The sequence below is a fragment of the Lissotriton vulgaris genome, chromosome 6 (assembly GCF_964263255.1).
Source record: "Lissotriton vulgaris chromosome 6, aLisVul1.2, whole genome shotgun sequence".
In the NCBI taxonomy this organism is placed as follows: Eukaryota; Metazoa; Chordata; class Amphibia; order Caudata; family Salamandridae; genus Lissotriton; species Lissotriton vulgaris.
Genome location: NC_141694.1, coordinates 219,120,086 through 219,147,621, shown reverse-complemented (window position 1 = coordinate 219,147,621; position 27,536 = coordinate 219,120,086). Strand labels below are relative to the sequence as shown.

Genomic DNA, 27,536 nt, shown 5'->3' with positions numbered 1-27,536 from the left:
GCCCTCCCCCATAGACTTTCCCTATGATGTAAGATTATCATTAGCTCTCACTTAATGTCTCCATGATGTATCGAATTTACGATGCCCATGTATTATCCCTTAGTCTGACATCAACGTGGCACAGGCCATCGCCCTTCTGCGTGGTAATAATGGTCTTTTTCATTGTAAATAGGTTTGTTTGAATCACGTTGTTGTCATAAGGACACTGAGAAGTGAGCTCTCCTCTCTAGAGAGACCCAGGAGATGATCTGACAGTTTAATGTGGTTGCTATTTTCCAAACAGTCAAGTAATATAAGTGCTGGGCCTCTAGGCAAGACTAAAGCAAGTGGGATATCGAGCAGAGGTCATCGAAAAGGAAAAACTCATATTTAACCTAGCAGTGAAGTGTCTAGCAAGTTCTTTAAAAATTGTACTTGACCATGGGAGACCTGTGATGAAGCAATTATGTCATTAGTTTCGGAGTCTCTGGAAGACTTTTAAGAGAATTGTGGGATTGCTCAGTACTTCGATCCCATGCCTTTCCCTACATTGTAAGCCTGTGCTTTAGCATGTATTCCTGCCTTTATGTTCTGGGGCAAGAAAACAAAAAGTACTAGAAAGAGGACAATGATTGGGAATTTATAAAGTGCTATTGCGCAGGAAGGGTGTCTTGACACTGCAAATAACTGTTGGACAACTACTGGCTTACAACATAATTAAGGAGGATAAAATGAGAAAAGCCATGTTTGGAGTGTCTTACCAAAGACCATGCAATCCCCTCTTTGGCACAATGAAACGGGGAGCTTATTACAGTACGTGGCTCCTGGGGAAAAAGAAATTCGATTATTTTACACTGACTGGGATAAAAGCAAGAGGTGGAAACTTTATTAGTTTGGGTGGAAAGAGCTAATGAGTGATCAAAGTTAAAAGCCACGTTTCTTAACTTAGTTGACTCCAAGAGTGGGAATGGATTTGCCACAAGGGTTGGTAGACCACCATTCACTGGCCTAAGCTGACAAGTCTTAACCATTTATTAACTTAGTTTTGTCTTTATTGCTCTCAAGGGAATTCAACTTTATCCAGAAAATATTTTTTTCACACACAGATGGAATCGTAATTTTGAGTTGGGTATCCCTATCCATGTGAATGATTATTTGAATATACTCTGCACAAGTTGTAATTGAAAAACCAAACGTTTGGATTAGTCCTACAAGCAGAGCAATATACTTGTTAAATAGTGGGGCTAAGGGAAGAGAGTTCGCGGACTCCATGCTACACAGTTCGGAAATTTTACTAAAAAGGAGGGAGCTGGATGGCCTCTTGTCAAGTTGTGAGTAAAGAGGCTCTATTACAATTACCTGCTTTGTTGAGACCTGAGTGTAGCAACGAAGTAAACAGAACTTGATAAAGTATTCTAGTTTGATGTGAGAGGAGTTAATTTATTTTAATTTAAAAGTGAGAGCTGAATTTGACAATTTTGAAGTGTCAGATCCACTATTCATCAGCATGTTTTAACATCTCATGTCTGCACTCATTAGCAGTCCAGTGCTCTCTAAAGGCATACATAAGCGATTTTGTTTGTTTTCGTTGGAACAGCTTACTTTTTGCAGTCCCAAGACTTCCTCTCATTATGGACATTACTCAACTGCTTAGTAGAAATTCGATCTTACATGCACACAAGTTGGTTACGGCTTAATCTTGCCAAAACAGGCTATTCAGTAGTTTTCGGCCAAATCTTGATCCAACTTGGGTGATCCCCCACCCAAACTACTAAGGTATACGTATTCCATCACCTCACTTCCGGATATGAATCTTGAGGATTTTCTTGCTATTTTGGCAAATAGCCAAGTGGTTTAAGCAGCTCATTAGTAAATCTGCACTGTCTGCTTACTCTAGGGGTTTGTCTGAGTTATGCTCCAGATGTTGCACTGCTAGAGTCCTCATTCAAAGCTTCCCTGGAAAATACATGCAGAGACTCAGCAGTGAAAGCAAAATTAGCATGTTTAGACTAACTCAAAGGATAAATATAGCCGGGAAACCAGAATGAAAGTACATTGGTTTCCTGTGACAGACAGACATGTCTTTAGGGCTTTGTCTGGTCCACAAAAGCGTGCACAGAGCTGGCCATCCACCCTCTCCAACACTGTTGCTCTATATGCAAGACAAAGGTCTTAGGGATGTATCAGAATAGTGTTAAGACGTTCTGGGATCCCACTGAGTGACTGTCACTCCATGATTTTATTTTTTTAGTACGTTATTTACATTTTTCGGCACAGGTATGTGTAAAACAAAAATGAAGTTCTCCAGTAGTTAACAAAAAAACATACCCTTTCATAAAGTTCAATATTAAGTAATGTATAGTTTCTATAAAAAGATACAATTAGATACAATTCTCAGAAAATACTTATTAAAGGTTAACAACGTATTGTTGTTTTTTTGCTATTTATTTTAATTTATGATACTGTCCATAAATGTTGTCTCATTTTCTCTTTCACTCCACATTGACTCATTTGCTGGTTGTTTGATATGCATTGTTGTCTTTAGAGTGTTCTATCCAGGCTGAAGAGTAATGACCCAAGGTGCTTTAATCTGCCAAGGCATAATGTAGGTGTAAGCACTCGCTTAACCGTATAGTTCATGTTAAAATTCTGCCTTATTCTCTACAGTGTGCAATACCTACAGAGCATAAGTTATGTTGCTCTAAGAAGTTGACTTACAATTCGGAGTATTATCCCTTTTTGGTTGTTTGATTGAAATGGGTAGATTAGGAGATTAGGAGAACATGTATATTTTTGGGTTTTGAGCAAAAACACTTTCTGTACTAGTCCCTTTTGCGGTGTGTTCGAGTGTTGAGTAGTCTTATAAGGATGTGTCAAGCCATCTCAGCTGGCGTGCAGTTGGCTCTGAAGTACCTAGAGCGATATGATCCTCTCTGAATGGGTTCCCTCCTAAACACTCTGCAGATTTGTCAGCTCACCACAGAGTTAAATTAATGCATATGTGTGATATAGAGAATTTTACAGATGGGTAGCAATGAATAACTGATGTTTTTCACTGTGGGACTCTTGAGTGAAATCAAAAAGCCAACAAGGGAAAAACTGAGTTTTCTATAATATCAATCAGAACCCCAAAGTGAAAAACATTCCCAGAGTTCAGACACTTGTGTAATAGAGAGGGCATTGCTTCTGTTTGTGAATAACCATGTGACCAAATTTGTTACTCCTGAAGCAATGTAGTTGATGAATTAACCGTGATCAGAGGCTGCATCAAGCTTCAGATAGTAAAGCGACTTGGTTCTTGAAATTTTTTATGCATGAGGCAGCCAATAAAGAGCAAGCAGGTGGCAAGTCGACTTTGCATGAATGATCTGACTCACTTGGGTCAGAGTTAGTAAGGCTGTTAGTAATTTTTTCAGTTGACTGTCGCACAGGGTTTTTTAATTGAACCCTGTTGATAAACTGTCTTGTTCTGCATAAGTCAGGTGCTCACTTTCTTGTCTTCTGAAACAAATACTTTCCAAGACTAATTTGTCCTTGGGGGGTGACACAAAGATTGAAATATTATCAGGTTGCGCACTACTTGAAAAGCTTCTGTTACCAGTGTTGTACCCTCATCCCCAATATTACACTGTCTCCTATAATTTAACGGCTATAGAGGGATGTACTCTGGCCTATGTAAAATCATCATAACTACCTACTTTTCTGAACCCTTGGATATTGTGTTGCAAATGCACTTGCAAGCCATATTGCAACATAACTACAGTGACTAGGAATGGTCAGAGATAATAGGCTCCCATAACTCATACCTTTTTAAAATCATCAAAACTCAAGGGAGCAAGTCTCTGAGAACAACCATGCTGGTAGTACACCAACGTCAACTGTGACCTGCTCCACATACGTTAGTCCTGCCTGAAATTATCAACATAATGGCCATGGTTTTGGAGGTCACAGACTTTACAATTGCCACTTTCAGCCAGTCTGGCAAATGCGCCTGGCACTACAACAATTGCGGGACTGTCATGCCATCAGAAGAGGTGGCTGTCCACCATGCTGGCTGTAGCCAAAGTATGCATACTCTGATACTAGCAATCACCTACTGCCAAACGCATGATGAATGGTTTACCCAAATATTTGGTTGCATTGTATGAAAAGGTGCTCTATAAATTACATTCCCCCCTGGAGTTGTTTGTACACATTTGTCTCCCCTTTTAGTAATGAGGTTACACCACATGGTAAAAAGACAGGCCCTGCCCTGCCTCGGCCCTAGAGTCCAAGTCCTTGTTTTTTGTTTTGTTTTTCCTTAGCTGGGGTCTGAGTCATGACCCTCGGCTCTACTAGCTACTGCCTGAGTAAACCAATAGCTAATAATTCTGCTTTATTCTGTAGTTGCACTTTAGCTACCTTGTTACCTGTCAAAATTTGTGATGCGTGTTCTACTCATTAGAGATTCAAAACATGCATACCTCTTTGTCTTTGAACAAGACGTACAGTTATGTTAGTTACTTGATTGTAAGCCACAAACATCCAAGAGAGGAGGACTAGTGCTCTTTCATCAATGCCAGACCAGTAGTTGTACACCACATTGAAATGGTCTACTTGTTTATGGGTTTACTTTTGAAAAACAGATCTCCATACAGAAGTAGACTCCTCTGTTCTTAAAAAAGATACCAGGCTTGGCCAGAGTTGATAAAGTGAAGAGAAAATGAAATGGTGAAAATCTCATGTAAAGTTGAACAAATGTTCGCGGACCTAGAGAATTTGAAAGGTCTCATTCAGTGGTGTGTATAGAGCAGTTTGTAGTGTAGCTTCTGATGATTAAATTTGATAGGCCCTTTGAAGTTAAAATAGCACACAGGAACACTCCAAGGAAGAAATTGACCAGCTGTTTACCAGGAGTCTTCGCATTTAATGGTCATGCCAGTAGTGGACGTTATTGCTGATGTAAAATATATTAAGAAAAAAGTATGCATCATTGGAATGGTCATTCCTTACGTTTTTGTCAAGAACTATTTGTACACAAATTGAAGAAGAGGCATGACATTTTATCTATGAGACAAGCTAATGACTATAGAAATTATGGGCCAGATGTAGGTAAATAGCATTTACCGATTCGAAAATACCGAATTTTACCGATTCTGTATTTTCGAATCGGTAAATGCTATGTAGCAAATCATTTGGTAAAAATTACCGAATCGTTAAGGACTGGAGGCCCATAGGAATGAATGTCAATTACCTAATCGGTAAATACCGATTCGGTAAGAGGGGGAAAACATTGAAGGGTGGCAGGGTGACACTTTGACACCCTATTGCACCCCTCAATTGTGTATGGGTGCACATTTTGTAGACTTACGTGCCCTAAGGGCATGTATGTCTGCAACATGGTACTAAAGCAATTGGCATAAAATTGCCTTTTGGGGTGTTTTCATTATTTACCACCAACTTGTAGTTGGTGGTAAATAACAAATCCTAACATGGGATAAGCACTCATTTAAGTGCTCCCTACATTAGGAATTCAGTAATTTACCAAATCTGTATTAGAGAAATCTGTAATTTACTTATTTCCTTAAATTACCGATTCGGTAAATTACCGATTTGGTAATTTCGGCCCCTACATCAGAAAAGCCTATTACCGGTCGGTAACGGCCGAAATTCCTTCATTTTGGCCTTGACCGACCGGTAATAGCCTTTCCTACATCTGGCCCTATATGTTTTCTGGGATTTATCTATATTTAGGGCAAGTGTTGATAACAATATAACTGATTTAAAAGAGCAATAAGATCTGCCTACTCACATTAAGGCGTTGACGCATTGTGTAATGGATGTAAAAATTCAAAGGCAATGTAATGAAGAATAATATGTTCAATGGGGAATTTATTTTAAAGGTTTGCATATAAATGCTGTGTAGAATTTGAGATAATTAGGTTGGAACAAATGAGAATGTTACTGATAGCAGTTGATAAAGTGATGATTTTTTGGTTTATTAGTTTGTTTTCCAGTAACTTCTCTTAGGGTTTGAACATTTTTTATGGTCTTCCCACATGTATGTGGTAAACTGCAATGATGTCTAAAATATTTTCCTCTTGAGTGACTCAGCCTTCAGAGTCTCAAATTTACATTTAAGGGTGCAACATTGAAAATTTGATGTTTTAATTAATTTACACCTTCCACTTTCTTTTAAGAAATGTCCCCATTTGAGGATGCAGCAGACAGCAACGTTGACGATGTGCATAAGGTGGAAGATGGTGGGCAATCATCAGGAAGTGAAGATTCTCAAAGTTCAGCATCCACTAGCCAATCCAGTTCTTCACAGTCAAGTTCTTCTGATTCAAGTTCTTCTCATTCTGATTCATCTGAGGAAAAGCAGAATCTTGCAGCAGGTTTGGAGTTAGACTCTACTTATTTGGAAAGTAAATTTATGTTTGTTCTAGGTAGTGATAACAATTTTGTCCAAGAAAATTAATCTGAAGATTTGAAGTGCAGTAGCTGTGAAACCCATTCTGGCCCTGTTTGTGATAAAAGCAGGCATTGGAACTAGTCTACTTGTGGAAGACTATCTTAATGTTTAGTACTGTTTGAGTACGTACAGTGAAAAGATATTGCAGCCTACAACATATAGACTTGTTTCTTGCGACTATGTGCCCAAAAGCAACATTACTTTTACCCTTAGTATATACCTTGATGTCAACACTGTGGCAATAGCTTAATGTCAGGTACAAATTTCGGTATTTTGTTCTCCAGCTTGATACAGTGTCTGTTGGAAAAAATTAGATATATCTGTGCCTATATGTATAATACCCATGCTTTTGGTTTATTCACCAAAGTATGAAAGCTAAGATTACGGTTCGAGTAGCAATATTATTAACCCGTGTTTTACATAGCCCTTCAGATCGCAAGTGTCACTTCTATGTGCTGTAGAGAACATGTTTTTGGTTCTATCCAGGTTTACTGTGCCCACTTTACTGATCTTGGAAATGTAGAATTAAGGGCCTGAATTAGATTTTGGTGGACTGGTACACCTCGTCTGCTTACCACAAGTGCATCATATCCTATTTCACTTTGGGACAAGTAGGCCCGACAAACCATTTCCCACAGATTTAGCCCTTTAGTAGAGGTTTTACAGAATCAATCTGTGAGCGAGTAGTGTAGGCAGCTAAGGCCATATTTGCATCTGTAAGGTATTCAGGTTTCTGTGTATGATTCATTAATATAAATTCTTTTACTGTTGTGATAAGCCCTCTAGGGAAACAGTGAGCTCAACTTGTGATACTGACAATGGTTCCAGAGCAAAAACGAGTACACATGATCACCCAATTCAACTGTTTGAGGCAACATATAATGCATCTCTCATCAGTGACAGCTGGTGACATTTGAAAGTGGTGGAGTGTAAAAGTTTGGGATGAGTAAACTGTGTCAAGCGAGCATAGCGAGCGAGCCAGACTGCCATGAGGGAGGTACAAGAGGATTCTCCCTCTGAATTTTTTTAAAAAAAAGAGTGGGCAGATGGTGCATTTGCAAGCAAATTTAAGAAACCTAGAAGGTTTATAAATTAATTTTGAAATTCTAGTTATAACGTCAATAAAGAGATTTCAAGTATAAGAAACCTAGGACAATGGAAAAACAGAAATTCAATAAAAAGGTGTGGAGCTTTGTTGGAACCATTGGCATGAAGTAGTTAGTCCCATAAAATGGCACACTTACGACTCTACACTTTCAATGTGGTTTTCTCAAAGTTTGTATGTTAAATACCCTGCCTGTGTAGAAAAGAAAAAAGGGTCAACAGCAGACCTGTCAATTACACCACACCTATATTTCAAACAGTATAACACAGTGCACTTCTCTCCCAATATCAGCAGTTGTATGGTATTACTACAAAACAGAAGAAATCTTGAGAAACACAAAGGCTGCCCTTGCAGTCCTACTTTTTTGTGGCCCTGCACCATTAATACAAAATGTATAAATCCGGTGGAGCCTGCAGTGCCGTTTAAGAGTGTTGCATCCACAAGTTCTCTTTTGCATAGAGACTGCAACAGAGTCAAACGTAGGAGAATTTCCTGGACCACGGGCATGGTTTTATGGGGTAGTAAGATCCCCCTCACCACTGTGTCCCACTCCCTGAGGAGTTCGTAGGCTAAGAAGGGGGGTGGACAAGTGCCCCAGAGCTGCTTGGTGCATGGCATCTCGACCCTAGAGTATTACATACATCACATGCATATAAAGATCAGCTTCTGCAATGTGGCATATATGAGGTATATGGTGCACAGGCTGCTGCAGAGTGTCTTGTGACTGCATTCTGCCTCTTCCGAGTGCTACACAAGGTTCAGGTCGGCTTCGATTCTGCAGCAGGACAGATACAGTAGCAAATCAGCCTCAATTGCCCAATAAGTTAAAATCATTCAATCACAACTAGAAATGTAAAAATTAACTGGTATAAGTCTTCGTCAACTTACAAGAATTAAAAAGAGAAAAGTAAATAGAAATATCAATAAAAAAATTTCTTGGTTGGAGCATGAAGCTAAAACGTGATGAGGATCATTTAAAAGCTTTCTTAAGACTAAGTCCATACATTTTAAAATGCATCCAGTTGATTACGGGTCAGTGCAATCCAACAAGCTAGCTACCACGGCATCTATGCATTTCCTAATTTTAAAATGTGAAATAGATCAGCAAATTCTGACACAAATGCACACAATGTGCCTCATCACCAGACAAGCAAATTGGACCTAGCGTGTTTTCCTTGCCAGTTATTCAGCTATAGCAAAAGCTCAGTGCAGGGTATTGACCAGCCAAATCCAATTCTCACTAGTCTGTGCCTCCATTCAAAACACATGGGAAGGTCCAAACACTTCTGTGCCGCTTTAGAAGTGTATGTACAAAGATTCCTTCACACGTTTCCTGTTTCATTTTAGTCCTAATCGAGGGCTTCAAAGAGCTGCAGGTCTAAAATCGACATCAAAGCAGGCAGCTTAAACCCTTGCACTGAAATTAGTATTTAAATAGGCTTCCTACTTAGGATGAGCAATATTTCTCAAATTTGCAGAGTCAGCTGCACAACCGGCAATACGTTTCTGAAACTGGTTTCCAGAGTCCCTGGACTATAACCGTGCTAGTGACTGGATGGACGCTTGAGGAACCGCTTGTAGCAGGGATGGGGTTGAGTCTCGGGGGTTGAGTTCTGGTCGCTAAGAGCCTGGAAGATTGAATAATCGAGCCAAACAGGGTGAAGGGAAGAGACGATAGTTGGAGATATGTGGCAGAAACACGCACTTGCTGCTAAACCTGCAGTACCTGGGCTTCTGTAATTCAGGCTATTTGTTTTAATCGGGGGCCTAATCTGCAGGCACTCTCGGCCACAGACCGCTTCAACACTTCGAGCCAATACACAATACCATGTGATAGAAGTTTACAACATGGCAATCAGATATATAGCTTTCATACTGAGGAACCAAAAGGGTGCCAAGAAAGAAACTGCATGTCATTTAAACAGGCTGAGTTAATCTGCTGCCAATAGTAAAGCATCATGAAGGCATCTATTCTAAATTCCGACTTTCCAAATCAAAGACAAACCTAAATCAATTTGTAGCACATTGATAGGACAGGGCATAACTAGTCTGTGATTATTTACCGACCTTGAGAACCTCCTCAAACAGAGACTTTAGGGTAGGAGTATATCCTGGCAATCTGTGCACAGACGTTTGTGAACCCTGTCCTGCGTCCTATGCACCAACCTCAATTCTGCAGGTCACAGCTGCATACCTGACCCCCACCACCCGCTTGCCCCACACACTCAGACCACTGATTGCTCAAACACAAAAAAGTCCAGGCTCGGGCAATAAAAGATAGCAGAGCTTAAGGGCGGAGTATGGGGTGGGTGTGAGAGGATAGCCACAAACAAGGGGTGGAGAAGAAAGGGAACGAGCAAGGAAAGAGAGAGCGTGGACTCGCAGTTCGGAGACCTGTCCGTACTCTGCCAGCATCCGCCTCACTTCTTTGAGCTGACAGTAGATTCTAATCTAGAGACCGATGACAGGAGGACAGGATGTAAGATACAAAACCTCACCTAGGACAACACAGATACCCGCAACGAGCACAGCCTAACACAAAAAATTTCATAGATGCACATCTTCCAATCCCGAGCACTCCATGCATATAAAAACTCACTTAACAAAAATGAGAGCTGCGCTACATGCACAGCACTGCTGTGATCTTATGGACAGACAAGGCTGTAACCCCTCCCTTTACCACTCATCACAGGCTTGGGTGGGGTCAGTTATGTTTGCTGACCACACCCCACCTGGTTATGACTTGGGAAAGGGTGGGGTATTGAGAGACAGTATTGGCATTAACAGACAGCCCTGGGAAGTACTGGGCTGACACTGTACCCGCTCGGGGCGGATTCCAAAATACTAAGTTGCATCGCGTCGTTACTGAGCGACCCTGGGACACACAAGCATTGAAGACCCGGGCTGGCAGAATGTCGGCTTGTAGGCTGCGAAAAATTCACGGTCAGAACTGTGATATGCGCCCCAGCACAGGTGTCCAACAAAAACTGCCTGACGTCCGTTTCGGCGAGTGTCATGTAGGCAGAGAAAGGCGAAGCATTAAAATGGCATTATGATGGTAAGTACTTTAGCTTTACACGCCTTATGGATGGTAATTGCATAGAGGGGAGTAGCTCTGGCGCCCAGCACCAGAAACCGCCCCTGTCTTCGATTATATGCAAATGCATGAAGAAGCATGAAAGAAAAACTGGTGATTGCTTTCAAAATGAAATGTACACAAAAAATTTCAACTTGAAAAAAAACATGTTGCTAAACTATTATGCAACTTTAAATATTATTTCTCTGAGGCATAATTTAATAAAACATGTTTGATGTATGCCAGTATGTGGTAATAATGGAGAATCAGTGGGGCAACATGAAATTAAATTAGGGGCTTCTTTCTTAAACAAGAGTGAATCTTTATGTATATATCCTTGCACTGGTGCAGCATTACAATTGTCAGGATTTCATAAGGCTTTGGTTAAATATCTCTGGCAACACAAGTCAACAAAAAAGGTGAGGAATCTGACACACACCTCTCCTGATATATCGAAGACAGACCAAGAAAATTACACAAGACTTTCTTCAATACTTACTTGAAGAGATTAAAACCAAGTGTAGGAAAGTACCCCTTTTTAGGTCGAGTTATTTATAACTCGAAACCTATTGGGGCTAAACTAAGAGCTAAACTAAACTCTCAAAAAATGCGGATTTCCAGAAGTGCATGTGTCCCTTGCACGAGCTTCTATCCGCCTGCCTCACATCACCACATCAAAGCCAGCTATCTGTTGCTTCCCCTGAAGCTTCCCCCAGCGTGCGCTCTGCCTCAGGCATTTCTCCTCCCCTAATTATTCACTGCCCACGGCCGGTGGTACTTTCACGGCCGCCAGGCCGTGTCTCGCATTTCTCCTGCCCCTCCCAGTGTATTAAACTAGTTTGTATAGCGCACTTATGCAGTTCTTACTGCAAACATCCAAAGTTTAGCACATTTTGTTCCAAGCAGTCCACATTGATTCATTGTGGAACCTTAGGTATATTTCAGAGGTGTGTTCAATACACTTGTGTTACAAAGCACACATGTCCGCAGCAATGAGACTGCATGTTTGTGCGCAGGGGACCTTATGAAACACACCAAAGCGCAGTTTGTGCCAAGGCATGGCTGAGGAGTCTATAGTCCTGCAAGGACGTACATGCACAAGAGGCACCTAGACTATACTCCCAGTGTCCACAGTAAACTGCCCTATTCTGTTGTAGATTATGAGCATCTACTTAACGTAATCTGCAATTGAGTTCTTTAACCCTTTCGATGCTGATGACGAGCTCAGCTCGTCATCACCCACGGGTGTCGTGTGCTGATGACGAGCTGAGCTCGTCATGGTGCCACTAAAATGGCATTTTCCAGCACAGGGGGGGAGAAAACGCCTAGCAGCCATGTGGTTAATTAACTTGGACCCACCCTTTCATTTGTGGCCTTTCCAAAGCTGTTCTCTTGTATCGATCCATTCCAGTGTCAGCCGACACAATATATAGCCAAAAGCCGTGGAGAAGTAACTTGTTTTGAAAACAATGTCCAAATGTGTCTGGAGAGCACCAGAGCCACGCTTTTTCTGAAACAGAACCTACAATGCCGCCAACGTTCACGTTTCATGTAATATTTATTATGTGGCGAGCTAGCAGGAATGAGCAGGATATTTACTTATGGGGATGAGAACTCATATCTTAATCTCTGACTCACCTCCGACCAATTACATATGTGGCAAGTTATTCCCCTCTGCATACGAGAAACACAGATACATGAACCTGTTCTTTTATTGAGTGAAAGATCAAGCAGTTTACAAATTCCCTGCCTACTGGTGCATAGGTCAGGTTTCCCAATGTGTTCCAAGAGGTTATAGATGACGGTTAATTGCATTGCAATGCAATCGTTGAATTGGTTTGGAATCATACACTTCAGTGTTAGCGCTGGCAGCATCTGTGTAGAAATAAATAATATTCCAGCACAACTTCATCTGTTCTTTGATTTTTTTATGAAATACAGGAATAGAACATTGCCAAAAGCGCAGCTAGCCAGTCCTAGTTTATGCTCAGCTCCTGGTCTCCACTTTATTTGCCATTAAATTGAATTCAAACCGTGGCTCATAATCACTCGTCCGGGAAACTTTCTGCTGATTTGTTGAACTCTGCCCCCTCCTTGTGACTCTGATGTCTCTGTGGAATTTATAGGTCTAATATAATGTAATAGACACATAACATAGTAGATGTGGCTTAATACCACAGCTGACGACTTTTGAAGTGGGGAATGAGGTTCGTGTCCCGGAATCTGTTCAGCATGCTGTGACTCTGGGCAAATCTCTTAATCTCACCGACCACGAGAGAGCAATACGTCGAGCGGGGGAGTTAGAGGTGGTGCGCAAGGCCTGCAAACACATGCACTCTTAAGGAGAGCTGCAACTAAAACTTAAAACTAGCATGAGATAGCTGTTTAGTGGAAAGAGGAAAAAGTAATGTTCACAGCATTATGTGGCATGCTTTTATTAAAGTAACCTAAATTCGAAGTCCATCTTCCTTTGAAGAGTGGCTGTGTAGGCTTTTCTTTCTTTTCTTGTGTTTCTCCCTTCCCCAGAGCAATGCCTCTTACGTGTGTCCTCCCACTGCTTACTATTTTTCAGGCACTCCTTTTTTTTCATTTTTAGGTCTCGTCCTATTCTATCATGTAAGTGATAAATAGGACGAGAGTATTGAGGGCAAACCAAGCTCTGAAGCCACCAGGCAGATTACATCGAGTGCATGTGCTCGTGCACGCGCTCCACGAGCCGCCTGCCTCTCCGAGAGCTTCACTTCAAAGGGCTCCGCTCCCCCACCCCCGGCTTCACACTTTTCACGGCTGTGTCTCGCATTTCTCCCCCCCCCTAATTATTCACCCCTGCTGTTGCTGCCCACGGCCTCCCCACAGCAATGCCAAGAGCTTGTTTTTATGGTTGCCGGCCTTGCAGCTGGCCACTTTAATCAACCGCTGTTCGTTACCCTTTTAGGTCTGTAAGACCTTTTGTACTCTTCTACGTTTGAATTGACACACGCTGGGATTCACTTGGATTCTTGTGTTAACTCTTGTTATTAATTTTTTGCCTTCTACTACTTAGCAATGGTTTTTATGTTCTGGTCACACTTCGGGCACTATAACTCGTTGAGCACAACGTTTATACTCTTTTAAAAAAAATTTTTTTAAGACTCTTCCCTGTTTAGTGTTGCACTTGCTAACATATCACGTGGGCATTTCACAACTGCACATCGCCCGCATGTTTCTTTTTCTTTTCACAACCGATTTTATTGATTGATTAGGCAAAGCATAAATACAGGTCTCCACAATCTGGAGGGTACTGTCAAGTAGTAGACTCGTCTCAATGTACTCACAAACCTAATCAATTGAAAGAAACACCCCTCCCGTCCCTCCCCCACTACCCCAGCTACCCAACATCCCAACTACCCACCCCTTATCCCACCCTAACCCGATGCACGTGATCACAATAAGCCTCAGCATTTGAATACATTACAACAGTCGTCGAGTGCCTCCCTAGGCATGAAGGTCCTCCATCGTGGGTAACCCATCATCCGGGTCTGCTGAAGGCTCTAGAGTCAATCCCCTGTAATCCGCCCACCGTTCCAGATCTTATAATGTTTCAGGGGGCATCCCCTGGCCTCAAACACAGGTCGCTCCAACCCCATGAAGTAGTCGAGGCCCCCCTTCCAGGCACCCAGTGGAGGAGTCCGCTCACCCTTCCATGCCTTTGCCAGGTCCCGCTTAGCGACCACCAGACCCAACAGCATAAGATGACGCTTGTAGATGTTCCCACCCACATTCTCCAAGACATGTAGAAGTCCCAGCCGGGGAGTGCGGGGGAGATCCCATCCCAGTACCTCCGACAAACTGCTCGAAACACCATTCCAAAACCGAGTCAGACCAACACAAGACCACACCGTATGCATCAGCGTACCTCTCTGTCCCACAGCGCAGGCACTCCGGGGACGCAATCAGGCCCGCCTTCCACAACCTCTCCCGGGTATAGTACGCCCTGTGCAGATATTTAAACTGTATTAAGCGAAGTCGCACTGCAATAGCAGCCCCACGTGGGGACTCCAAAGCCTCCCTCCAGTCGTCCTCGTCCAAGGGGCCAACGTCCTTTTCCCAGGTTTCTTTCAACAGAAGCAAAGAAGAGGAGCAATGAGTGACTAGCGTTTGATAGATTCGAGACACCTTTTTGTCCTCAAGGTCCCCCATGAAAATGTTTGCTTCCACTGGACTTAACTCTGGTAGTTGTTCCAAGCCAGCCAAGCTAGGTGCAAGCGCGTGGCGAAATTGTAAATACTTGAAGAATTGGGTCTTGGGCATATGGAATTCAGTGCTAAGTTCTTGGAAGGACTTGAGTGACCCCGGTAAGAACATGTCCGAGTGAAGAAATTCCAATCGAATCCCAGCCACCAAACCCTGTCAGCGAGGCCAGTGCGGGGAGCTGTCCGTTCTTCCACAGTGGGGGTCTCCGCTGTCAGTCTACCCCACCAGCCCATAGGACGCAGCACTTGTCGCCAAATCACGAAGACCACCTGAGTGGCACGTGGCAGCTCCCTCCGTTGCCTAGCCGAATACAGTAGCGTGTGCAGCGTGGTGTCTCCCATCAACGAGCGTTCGAGGGCGTATGCAGGGTCTCCTCTATCTCCATACCACCATTCATTGAGAACCAAGAGGTGGGAGGCCTGATAATAGGACAGGAGATCCGATGTGGCCAGACCCCCACAATACATGGACAGGAAACATGTCCGTAACGCCACCCTGGCGGCGCCCCCGGCCCAACACTGAGTTGACCCGACAAAACCACTGGGGTTCAATCCTATGCGGGTGATTCTGCAGTTGGTATAGCAGGCGCGGGAGTGCGACCATTTTGAAGATCGCAGACCTACCAAATATAGTGAGGGGCATTCGGGATCACGTCTTGATGTCTGCTTGGACTTTCTCCCACACCGGCAACACGTTGCGCTCCCATGCAATGTCAGCGGACTCGGACAGGAAGACTCCCAGGTATTTCAGTCCCCCGACCGCTACCTGCAAGGCCGATGCCCAGGGGTACACACCCGCCCCTCCGCCCAGCACCCAAAGGGTTGACTTACGCGGGTTGAGAAAAAGTCCTGACACCTCACCAAATACGCGCATAATCTCCAAGATTCGGGGTCCTGACCGGTTAAGGTCTGTCAGGAAGAAGAGGACATCATCCGCATAGAGCACGATTGTATCGTAGAGTCCCTCACCCCACACAAAGCAGCGAAGCTGCGCATCGATGCGCACCCAAGAAGCCAGAGGTTCCATGGCCAGTGCAAAGAGGTAAGGGGACAGTGGGCATCCCTGCCGGGTCCCCCGGCCAACTGAGAATTTCTCTTAGATCGCCCCGGACACCCGCACGGACGCAGTTATATCTGTGTACAGCAGCTTGATATATGAGATAAACACCGGGCCCAGGTTGAGGCGAGGTAGGAGAGCAAACAGGTATGTCCAACTGACCGAGTCAAATGCCCTGTCTATGTCCGCTAACAATAAGGCCGCCCGCTCCCCGGTGGCCCCCATGGCGTTGATAGCCGTCTGCGCTCGTCTGATGTTGTGTTGTGTCGCCCTATGCGGCATGAAGCCCGCCTGGTCCGGATGGACCAGGTCAGCCACATGTGGAAGGAGGCGATTTGCCAACGCCTTCGCATGTTTTTACTATTTTTTCACCTTTCCAGGTTCGTTGCACACATGTGGGCTACTAGGTTCGGTTATGAACCTGACAGTATTATACACCCGCTATGGGTGAATACTTCTTGTAAGCGCTGTTTTTTCTGGTCTCATTCAGATATTTTCCCCTGACGAAGGGCACACCGTTGCCCGAAATGTATCGGGATTGATGTAACAATACGTAAATGTTACAACAATGCTTCAAATACAAAACTGCAGTCATATTCCTTGGCCCCGCTTTAAATGTAAGCGCACATTAAATACGTTTGTTTAGGAGTGCTTCTCTTTGTCTGAGAGCACTCCACACAAGTGCTGGGGTTACTGCCGCACTGTCGGTTGCAAAATCCGTCATTAACCCCCAATCCCCCCCCCCCCCCCCTTCTCCCCCCCTCCCTCCCCCCCAATAGTGCGCTCCCTGCTGTTTTGACACAAGGTGTTTGCAAAATAGGGGTTCTTTCAGCAGAAAAACAAGGGAAATCGAGAGAAGAGCAGCAGGCTCTCTGCCTAGCTGGCTGCTAAAAAATATTTTTTGCTCCTCCATCCTCTCCGAGAGGTAGTTCTGCCCTACCCTCCTCTCACATTCACCCCTCCATTGCCTCAGCTCACTTCTCCTCCCCTTCTTTTCAAAATGCAACTCAACCATTTTGGTACATTTGCTTCCAGCAGCAGCACGATTTTGCTGCGAGCGCTAATGAAAGCCTGCCTTTCCTCATTATCATGCAGCACCGCTTCTAATCACCTCTTTCATTGTTTTTACCCAGTGCTCACGTACTGTACACAGGGCCAGAAGGGTCTAACCACTGAGAGACACCACAGGACAACTCCACAAACAGCCTTTCTTTGCTTTAAAAAAACGCAGATTATGGGTTTTCCCATTCCAGCTGCTTCCCCCAATAAAAGTTGGGTAACCGTGAATGACCAGCCTCCAGCAACATGTTCTATTGTTCGATGATTTCTGTGTTTTGACATGCAAGGGAACGTTATTTGCTAAGAGTTTTCAGCGAGTTACATTCTTGGGGGGAAACACTTGAAGGAAGAGGATGGGGTACTCTATGTTGCACTCTTGCTAAAATGTAGGTGATTTGAATTATAATGAGAGCGCACATCCCGAATATTTGTGCTTAAATGGGGTACTTCCTCCTAAACCTGCAGAGTTCACACGTATGCAATACGAACCGTATTACACACGGAACACAAAGATAAACATTAAAAGAATTCTGCTAAAGTACTATAGTCAAAAGTGAACATCTATAAGCTGAATTTTGTTGCTTAGATAGGTGCACTCTTTCCTAAAAATGCAGAGTAGGTACGTATGCAATGCAAACCGTATTGCTCCCACACGATATAAAGATACATGTTTAAAGGAATTCTAATAAAGTACTGCAGTCAAGATGTAGCTGAATACAGCTTGCTAGAAACAATGGGATCGCTGCTTTTGGGTTATCCGTAGTACCCCTTTCAACCATAACAAGCATTGGCAAAACCAATACGTCTCGCCTGTTTGGATTGCTACCTGAAACTGCTGTGCGTGCTCTAATCAGAGGGAGATACGGTGGACTTGTCATGTCTGCCCCTTTCTAGCCCGTCCACGGATCTCTTGGTGCTACCAAGCTGTATGGTACTGTAGGCTTGCGCAGGCCGTTGCGCTGCACATTCTTCCCTGCTCTGACTGCGCACTGTTTAACACAGTAATCCTCAGAGTCCGTGTCTGTAGACACACATGCTACTAATCTCCCTTCACTCGATTTATCATGTCATGGAAGCAATTGTTGTTTGAAACCTTACACCCCCTCACCCTCACAAACCCCTCACACCCTCACACCCCCACACCTCCTCACACACCCCCTCACCCTCACACCCCTCACCCTTACCCTCACTCACCCTCACTCACCCCCTCTCACCCTCACACCCCCTCTCACACTCACCCACCCCCTCTCACCCCCTCTAACCCTCACACCCCCTCTTACCCTCACCCACCCCCTCACCCACCCCCTCACCCTCACACCCTCTCACCCTCACCCCCCTCGCACCCTCACACCCCCTCTCACCCTCACACCCCCTCTTACCCTCACACACCCCCTCACCCACCCTCTCACCCACCCTCTCACCCTCACACCCCCTCACCCTCACACCCCCTCACCCTCACACACCCTCTCACCCTCACACCCCCTCACCCTCCCACACCCCCTCACCCTCCCACACCCCCTCACCCTCACACCCCCTCACCCTCACACCCCCTCACCCTCACACCCCCTCACCCTCACACCCCCTCACCCTCACACCCCCTCACCCTCAAACCCCCACACCCCCTCAAACCCCCTCACCCCCTCACCCCCCCACACCCCCTCACACCCCCACACCCCCACACCCTCACCCACCCTCTCACACCCCCTCTCACCCACCCTCTCACCCCCTCACACCCCTCACTCTCACACCCCCTCATCCTCACTCTCACACCCCCTCACCCTCACATCCCCACACCCCCGCACCCCCTCACACCCCCACACACCCTCGCACCCCCACACCCCCACACCAACGCACCCCTCACCCACCCTCACACACCCTCACTCTCACCTCCCTCACCCCCACTCATCGTCACACCCCCTCACCCTCACTCACCCCCTCACTCACCCCCTCACTCACCCCCTCACCCCCTCACCCTCACTCACGGACACACCCTCACTCACCCACACACCCTCACTCACCCTCCTACACCCTCTCACCCTCATACACCCTCTCACCCTCACACGCCCTCCCACCCACCCTCTCCCTCACACGCCCTCCCACCCACCCTCTCCCGCCCTCCCACCCACCCTCTCCCTCTCACGCCCTCCCACCCACCCTCTCCCTCTCACGCCCTCCCACCCACCCTCTCCCTCTCACGCCCTCCCTCTCATGCCCTCCCACCCACCCACCCACGCCCTCCCACCCACCCTCTCCCTCACACGCCCTACCACCCACCCTCTCCCTCACACGCCCTCCCACCCACCCTCTCCCTCACACGCCCTCCCACCCTCTCCCTCACACGCCCTCCCACCCTCCCCCACACGCCCTCGCCCTCCCCCACACGCCCTCGCCCTCCCCACACGCCCTCGCCCTCCCCCACACGCCCTCCCTCACACCCCCTCACCTGCCCTCACACACATCGCTACCCCACACACCCTCACCCTCACACACACCCTCACCCACACCCTCACCCTCACACACACCCTCATCCTCACACACACCCTCACCCTCTCACACACCCTCACTCTCACACACCCTCACTCTCACACACCCTCACTCTCACACACCCTCACTCTCACACACCCTCACTCTCACACACCCTCACTCTCACACACCCTCACTCTCACACACCCTCACTCTCACACACCCTCACTCTCACACACACTCACTCTCACACACCCTCACTCTCACCCACCCTCACTCTCACACACCCTCACTCTCACCCACCCTCACTCTCACCCACCCTCACTCTCACCCACCCTCACTATCACCCACCCTCACCATCACACACCCTCACCATCACACACCCTCACACACCCTCACCATCACACACCCTCACCATCACACACCCTCACCATCACACACCCTCACCATCACACACCCTCACCATCACACACCCTCACCATCACACACCCTCACCATCACACACCCTCACCATCACACACCCTCACCCTCTCACACACCCTCACCCTCTCACACACCCTCACCCTCTCACACACCCTCACCCTCTCACACACCCTCACCCTCTCACACACCCTCTCCCTCTCACACACCCTCTCACACACCCTCTCACACACCCTCACCCTCTCACACACCCTCTCACACACCCTCTCACACACCCTCACTCTACCGCCCTCACTCTACCACTCTACCGCCCTCACTCTACCACTCTACCGCCCTCACTCTACCACTCTACCGCCCTCACTCTACCACTCTACCGCCCTCCCTCACTCTAACGCCCTCACTCACTCTAACGCCCTCACTCACTCTACCGCCCTTACTCTGCCACTCTACCGCCCTCATTCTGCCACTCTACCGCCCTCACTCTACCACTCTACCGCCCTCACTCTACCACTCTACCGCCCTCACTCTACCGCCCTCACTCTACCACTCTACCGCCCTCACTCTACCACTCTACCGCCCTCACTCTACCACTCTACCGCCCTCACTCACTCTACCGCCCTCACTCACTCTACCGCCCTCACTCACTCTACCGCCCTCACTCACTCTACCGCCCTCACTCACTCTACCGCCCTCACTCACTCTACCGCCCTCACTCACTCTACCGCCCTCACTCACTCTACCGCCCTCACTCACTCTACCGCCCTCACTCACTCTACCGCCCTCACTCACTCTACCGCCCTCACTCACTCTACCGCCCTCACTCACTCTACCGCCTTAACTCACTCTACCGCCTTAACTCACTCTACCGCCCTCACTCACTCTACCGCCCTCACTCACTCTACCGCCCTCACTCACTCTACCGCCCTCACTCACTCTACCGCCCTCACTCACTCTACCGCCCTCACTCACTCTACCGCCCTCACTCACTCTACCGCCCTCACTCACTCTACCGCCCTCACTCACTCTACCGCCCTCACTCACTCTACCGCCCTCACTCACTCTACCGCCCTCACTCACTCTACCGCCCTCACTCACTCTACCGCCCTCACTCACTCTACCGCCCTCACTCACTCTACCGCCCTCACTCACTCTACCGCCCTCACTCACTCTACCGCCTTAACTCACTCTACCGCCTTAACTCACTCTACCGCCCTCACTCACTCTACCGCCCTCACTCACTCTACCGCCCTCACTCACTCTACCGCCCTCACTCACTCTACCGCCCTCACTCACTCTACCGCCCTCACTCACTCTACCGCCCTCACTCACTCTACCGCCCTCACTCACTCTACCGCCCTCACTCACTCTACCGCCCTCACTCACTCTACCGCCCTCACTCACTCTACCGCCCTCACTCACTCTACCGCCCTCACTCACTCTACCGCCCTCACTCACTCTACCGCCCTCACTCACTCTACCGCCCTCACTCACTCTACCGCCCTCACTCACTCTACCGCCCTCACTCTACCACTCTATCTCTCGCCCTCACTCTACCACTCTATCTCTCGCCCTCACTCTACCACTCTATCTCTCGCCCTCACTCTACCACTCTATCTCTCGCCCTCACTCTACCACTCTATCTCTCGCCCTCACTCTACCACTCTATCTCTCGCCCTCACTCTATCTATCGCCCTCACTCTACCACTCTATCTCTCGCCCTCACTCTACCACTCTATCTCTCGCCCTCACTCTACCACTCTATCTCTCGCCCTCACTCTACCACTCTATCTCTCGCCCTCACTCTACCACTCTATCTATCGCCCTCACTCTATCTATCTATCTATCTCTCGCCCTCACTCTATCTATCTATCTCTCACCCTCACTCTAGCTATCTATCACCCTCACTCTATCTATCGCACCACCACAGCATCATTCAGGGGTACCACAGCATCACTCAGGGGCACCACAACATCACTATGCGCTACCACAGCATCACTGAACGCCACAGCATCACTCGTCGCCACCACAACATCACTCCGCGCCACCACAGTATCAATCTGTGCAACCATTCAACAATATCTGGTTCAAATATTTTCTCTCAATGTTTCAAGCTTTCTTACAAATGTCACAAAAAGATGTTAATATTTCACTTCTGTTCTTGGCTTTTCGTCACAATAAAATACACTGAACATAATCTGAACAAAAGTTATTTACAAAAGTTTAAGCTATTGCCATTATAAATTACAATAACTTTTATTTAAGTATTAATTATTTAAAAAAATTAAAAGCCATTGTTATTTGTAACATCAATACATCTAAGTCACGTAAATACAAAACATGTTGCATTACAAATGCTATAGGTGTCGCATTTGCAAAAGATAAAAGTATTGGCATTGTAAATGACAAAGCTATTAATTTCGCTATTTTCAAAACCAACACATAAATACAAAATGTGTCATTTACAAGACCAATAGCTCAAACTTCCCTAATGCGAGACCTATTGCATTGCAAATGCTTGTTGATATTGTCACCCCCACATTTTGCTTGGTATTTGATGCAATTTTGACAGAAGTGCACTGGGTTCCTGATGTCCAGGTTCTCCGTGCCAGATCTTTTTCCCTAAAACTATACAGTTGTTCCCACAATTGGCAATACCTTTAGCACTCCCCTGTAAGTCTCTAGTAAATGGTACCCTTGGTACCTATGGGCATGGAGGCTAAGAGGGTCCCTAAGAACTGCAGCATGCCTTGTGCTACCCTCAAGGACCCCTCAGCACACTCATGCAAACTTCCATTGCAGGCTGTGTGACACAGTGCAGAGAAAAGTAAAGACAAGCCATGGTACACCTCCTGTGTGCCATGCCTACAGACATTGCATGTAATGTAAGTAAGTCACCCATTTAGAAGGCCTGCCTTACAGCCCTAAGGCAGAATGCATTCTACTACAAGTGAGGACATATCTGCATGAGCAGATATGCCCATTTTATGTCCATGTCGGTTTTTGGACTTTGCCAGTGAACAGGAAAGCTAACTTGAGTATATGTACCGGGCACTGGTGATTACAAGTTCCCAAGCTACATGATGGCTTCACGGAAACTAAGGATGTTTGTATCTTGTATTAATAAGTCCATGCTAATTCCAGTGATGGATTTATTAATACATGTTCCCAGAGGGCTCCTTAGAGGTGCCTCCTGAAAATCTAATGATCTCAGTGTACTGGCTGACTGGTGTAGAACAGCCTGCCACCACAGACAGGTTTCTGACCCCCTGCAGGTGAGTGCCCGTGCTCTCTGAGGGCAGAAACAGTGTCTGCTCCTGCCAGAGGTGTTGTCACCTCCTCTAGGCAAGATGGCTAAGTAATCAGCATATTAAAGCAGGAGGCTTCAAAGGCCTCTGCTGCCTTTGATATGCAACCCAGGCTTCCCCTAATGGGGAAATGCCACCCCCTGCCCCGGGTTTAATTGGCACCAGGACAGACAGGAAAATTAGCTAGTCAGGAGGTGTGTTCCCCATCAGGCTAGTTCTACTCTAAGGTGGGCTACCTGATGTGAACAGAAACTAAAATTCCACCATCATGGTATTTGGTGAATTATGCTCACTGGGTCAGGGTTATACCATCTTTCCTCAGGAAGTGTTCATATAGGGGGGTGTAGTCACCTTAAAGGTAAGTAGCCCATTAACTACTACCAGTCACTCCCCTTAACGCCCCTAAATTGAGTATTTAGGAGGCACCCCTGATGCCAGGAACTTAGATTATATGGATCGAGAAGAAGAGGATGAAGAAGAGCTGTAAGAGAATGAGAACTGAAGACTGCTGTGGACTTTTGGTGCCAAACTCTGCCTGCCTGCACCAGTCTCGACAATTGTGATTGAGTGACTTGTCCTGCTGATGAGAAAACTACCAAGAACCCCTGTAGACTGCCAGCCCTTTGCATATTGCCAGCAGTCTCCCTTGGAGTAGAGGAGCTACTCCCCTTCAGCCCGCAGACACCAAAGAAGCACAGTCCAGTTTACTGTGTTGCTGCTCCCCAGCCAGCCCAACCTTCGCCCCCCAGCAAGAGGTATCTGTGCCCCTAATGGTCCAATCTGTCCCCCCGCTGAGCGGGAGAACACCGGGACCAACCGGAGCTGCCAAGGTTACCGAACCCCTTGCAGAAACCAAGGCCTGTTTAAGTCCAGGCTGGACTCTGACAGCACTGAGGGACGTCTGCACCGCAGAGAGTCAGTCCCAGAGTGGCCCACTTGTCCTGAGTTCTGCACCCTCACCCGGTGAGACTGACAGCCGCGAGGACCTTGGGCACACAGAGCCAACTGACCTATCTGCTCTGCGACCAAATGCCTCAGCCTGGGGGGAGACATCTGTCACATCGCGATCTTCACACCACAATACATTTACAACGCAGGCATTACAACGCAAGTTGTTAAGACGACTTGCGCTGGATGGCGATATACACTAAGGAATAGTATGATTTACTATTCCAACACCTTCCCTACTGTTCCGTAGGCTGGAGTTGGAATAGCAAACCACACTATTCCTAAGTCCAGTGCAAGTCATTGCAACTACTTGCGTTGTAATGCCTGTGCTGTAAACGTATCGCGGTGTGAAGACCGCGATGTAGCGTCATATATTCCAGCCTGGGTACACGAAAACCGGCTGTATCCCATTGTTTCCCGAACCCTTGTGACCCGATTCCTCCTCTCTGACATGTCCTAAAATCCCCCTCTGCAGCTTACTTTTAGGTGCTCACCCCTTCTTTCCACTGGCGAAGAGCTGAAAGCTATCACCCCGGCCAGCACCACTGCACCCGGACTCCCCGGGGCAGGTAATGAGTAACTGCTGGTGGTACTTTGGTCCTTGTCCCCCTCCGACCCTAAGTCCTGAAGGAGACCCCCAGAAACTGACCGTAAATAATTGTATGCACTATATGCCTTTTTCCCCAACAGGAAAGCATTGCTGCGTAAAGATGCACCATTTTACTTGCCTGTAAAAATTGATATTTAAGAAAGTACTTACTTGGTAATTAAGTTCCTAATATCATAACTTATATAAAAATGCAACCTATTTTTCTAAATTGGTCTCCGATTTTTTTATTGTGTTACATTTATTGCCTCTGTGAGTACAACAAATGCTTAGCAGTACCCCCTGATAAGCCTAAACTGCTCCCCCACACTACCAGATAAGAGAGCATTTGGTGTTATCACTTTTGTCTCTGTAAACCAATAACAGTTGCCTGGACACTCTAGTTTACCTTGTTGTGGCCCACTATATGAGGAGCCATCTTTCTGCACCAAGAAGGCAGCTGTTGAGACAACACAAAAAGGTTCTTGCATTTTATTGACAACGTACACAGCACGTGAAGGAATACCATTTTAGATTTGTTTGATGCTGAAAAGGTGTTTGACCAAATGAGCTAGCATTTTCTTGATCTCACTCAAAACTTTTAGACTTTTCCCCCGAATCAGAATTTTTGTCCTGCAGGATCACTGCTATTTATGCTTTCGATTGAGTTATTCACAGATTCGTAGCAACAAAGATGTCTTCTGGGTACTCTGTATGCTGATGATGTACCTATTCCAATGACTATTCTTGCATGTTTAATTTGTGTTATACCTTTAATGAATGGAAGCATTGCATACATTTGGCCACATAGCGGTCTTTAAAAGTGATCCTGCAAAAGATACTTCCGTTAAGTATCTCAATACCAAGTAGCGACCTCGCAGGGCAGTTTCTGTTCCACTGTTGCTCCAAATCTGGCCTCACCACCCCCACCAGTGACAAAGGCCTCCATTTATATCCGGCAAACTTAGAAGCCACTTAGAAATCCTGTTTTTGCCCTGCTCAGACAAAGTTGGGCCACCCGTACCGACACTGACTGGACTTGGAAAAGATGAAAACTTATGCAACCTCACCAATTTTTCTGCTGCCAATCTCCAGACCATAATGGACCCTTCTTGTGGCAGGCATGTCGACCTTTTAAAATCTTCTTTAGGGTAGTGAATAGTTGGCAGCAAAGAGTTGCTCTATATTTAATAGAACATGGACTTGATATAGATTAAAGACTTTATAAGAATGGTGTCAAGCAACTATGATCTGTTGTTGCAAGTTATGACTTGGTGTAAATGTAGATGTGTACAATAGGAAAAACCAAAACTACATTTAAAAAATAAAATAAAACAATTTTATTATCCCTGGATGGGTTAATTTATTGCACATTCCTCAGGAGTCCTGGTTGGTGAATACACATAGAATCATTCCCGCCTCCCTTGCATCTTGAGATGCAAGGGCGACGTGGAGAATACTCAATGTATTTACCAATCCAGGGATAATCCATAGGTTCATGCTGAAGAAAAATAAGTAAGTTTGCATGAGTGTGTGCATGTTCTGAGTATATAAAAACACAAATAGTGAATCCCAGTTGGATTCAGTTACTGTTGTTAGGGATTCGGTTTGATCCTTTCAATGGCCAATTTACCTGAATTGGTAAACTTGTGGCTGTAACATGTAGATCAGCGTGCCGGGGAGCTATAAAGCTCCCAGCGCCCACTAAGTACGATTTAGGTACCATTGTGCTTTAAATTCATCAGGGTAACCTGTAACTTAGCTAAAAGATGAGGCATAATCAAAATAATGTTATTCTACCTGAATATAAAGAGCTCCCTGAAACAGGTTGAGCCCACCTAGGAGCATGCCAATAATAAACCGTGGGTGCGAGTTCCTTTAAAAACCTAAGTTTGCTTTTAGTAGATTTTTTGTTTTTTTGGTTTGTGTACGGGCACTCCTCGCTATCCTGATGGATCAAGGCACCTTATATCATTTCGATGGATGTATTTATCAATTGGGAGGCAGTGCGGACCCCCTCCTAATTTCTCTTTTTACCCCTTTTTGTCCAAATTCCCAAAATAAACTTATTTCTCTCTCCATAATCTAACAAAATAAATTAAACCCACCAATCAAATGCACTGTAGAAGTCCTCTGCTATGGGGGTTAAACCACTTCTCGCAAAGTAGGTCCGTTAACTACCCCATCAAATGTATGTTAGCTGTATAACTCTTTGACCAAAAAGTGAGTAAAAGTGAGGACCTCCATGGGGTCTTGGCTGGTGAGACACGGTAAATGTTATCAGTTGTAATTGGTATTAGCTTAATATTCAAAAACTAGGGCATAGCTGTCAAGAGCACAGAAAGAGAGTGAGGAGTCACCAAAACTTTAGCTTGAATATAAATCAACAGCTGTTAATCTCTCTTAATTTGGAATGTCATGTCCGACTGTAACCATTACATTTATTCATCTGGATTATTACACTGTTCAGCCAGTAAAATAGAACCTGTTGTAGCAGGTTGTCCTGGGTAGTTCACACATGGTATGAAACTACTCTAGGGTTTAGGTGCTGTTGCTCAATAATGAAGTATCTTTCAGTTACCGTAGACTTGGGTGATTATGGCAAATATTGAAGATTGCCTGAAGGATCGCCTTGTGATTTATTGTAAAATGTTTATTTATTCTTTAGTGTGCCACCAAGGCACACATATTGAACAACTCTTTCTTAACTTCTGGTTTCGTGTAATGACAAAGTAGGCAGCTTTGGGGAAAGATATGCCTCAAGCAGAAGAATCTGATACAGGAATTACATATTCTGTATGAGATGAATTCTCATACTTCTGATTCATTTACTTAACTTTTAATGAGTAATA

The 27,536-nt window shown here is 45.8% G+C and overlaps 1 protein-coding gene across 1 annotated transcript in view; it reads left to right on the top strand.

The window, feature by feature from the left end:
- The window catches only part of GCFC2 (GC-rich sequence DNA-binding factor 2), a 338,027-nt gene that overhangs the window by 37,196 nt on the left and 273,295 nt on the right, over positions 1 to 27,536 (top strand). Inside the window, exon 3 of the mRNA XM_086926254.1 lies at positions 6,159 to 6,356. Coding sequence (XP_086782380.1) covers positions 6,159 to 6,356 — 198 coding nt within the window. The remainder of the gene's footprint in view (positions 1 to 6,158; positions 6,357 to 27,536) is intronic.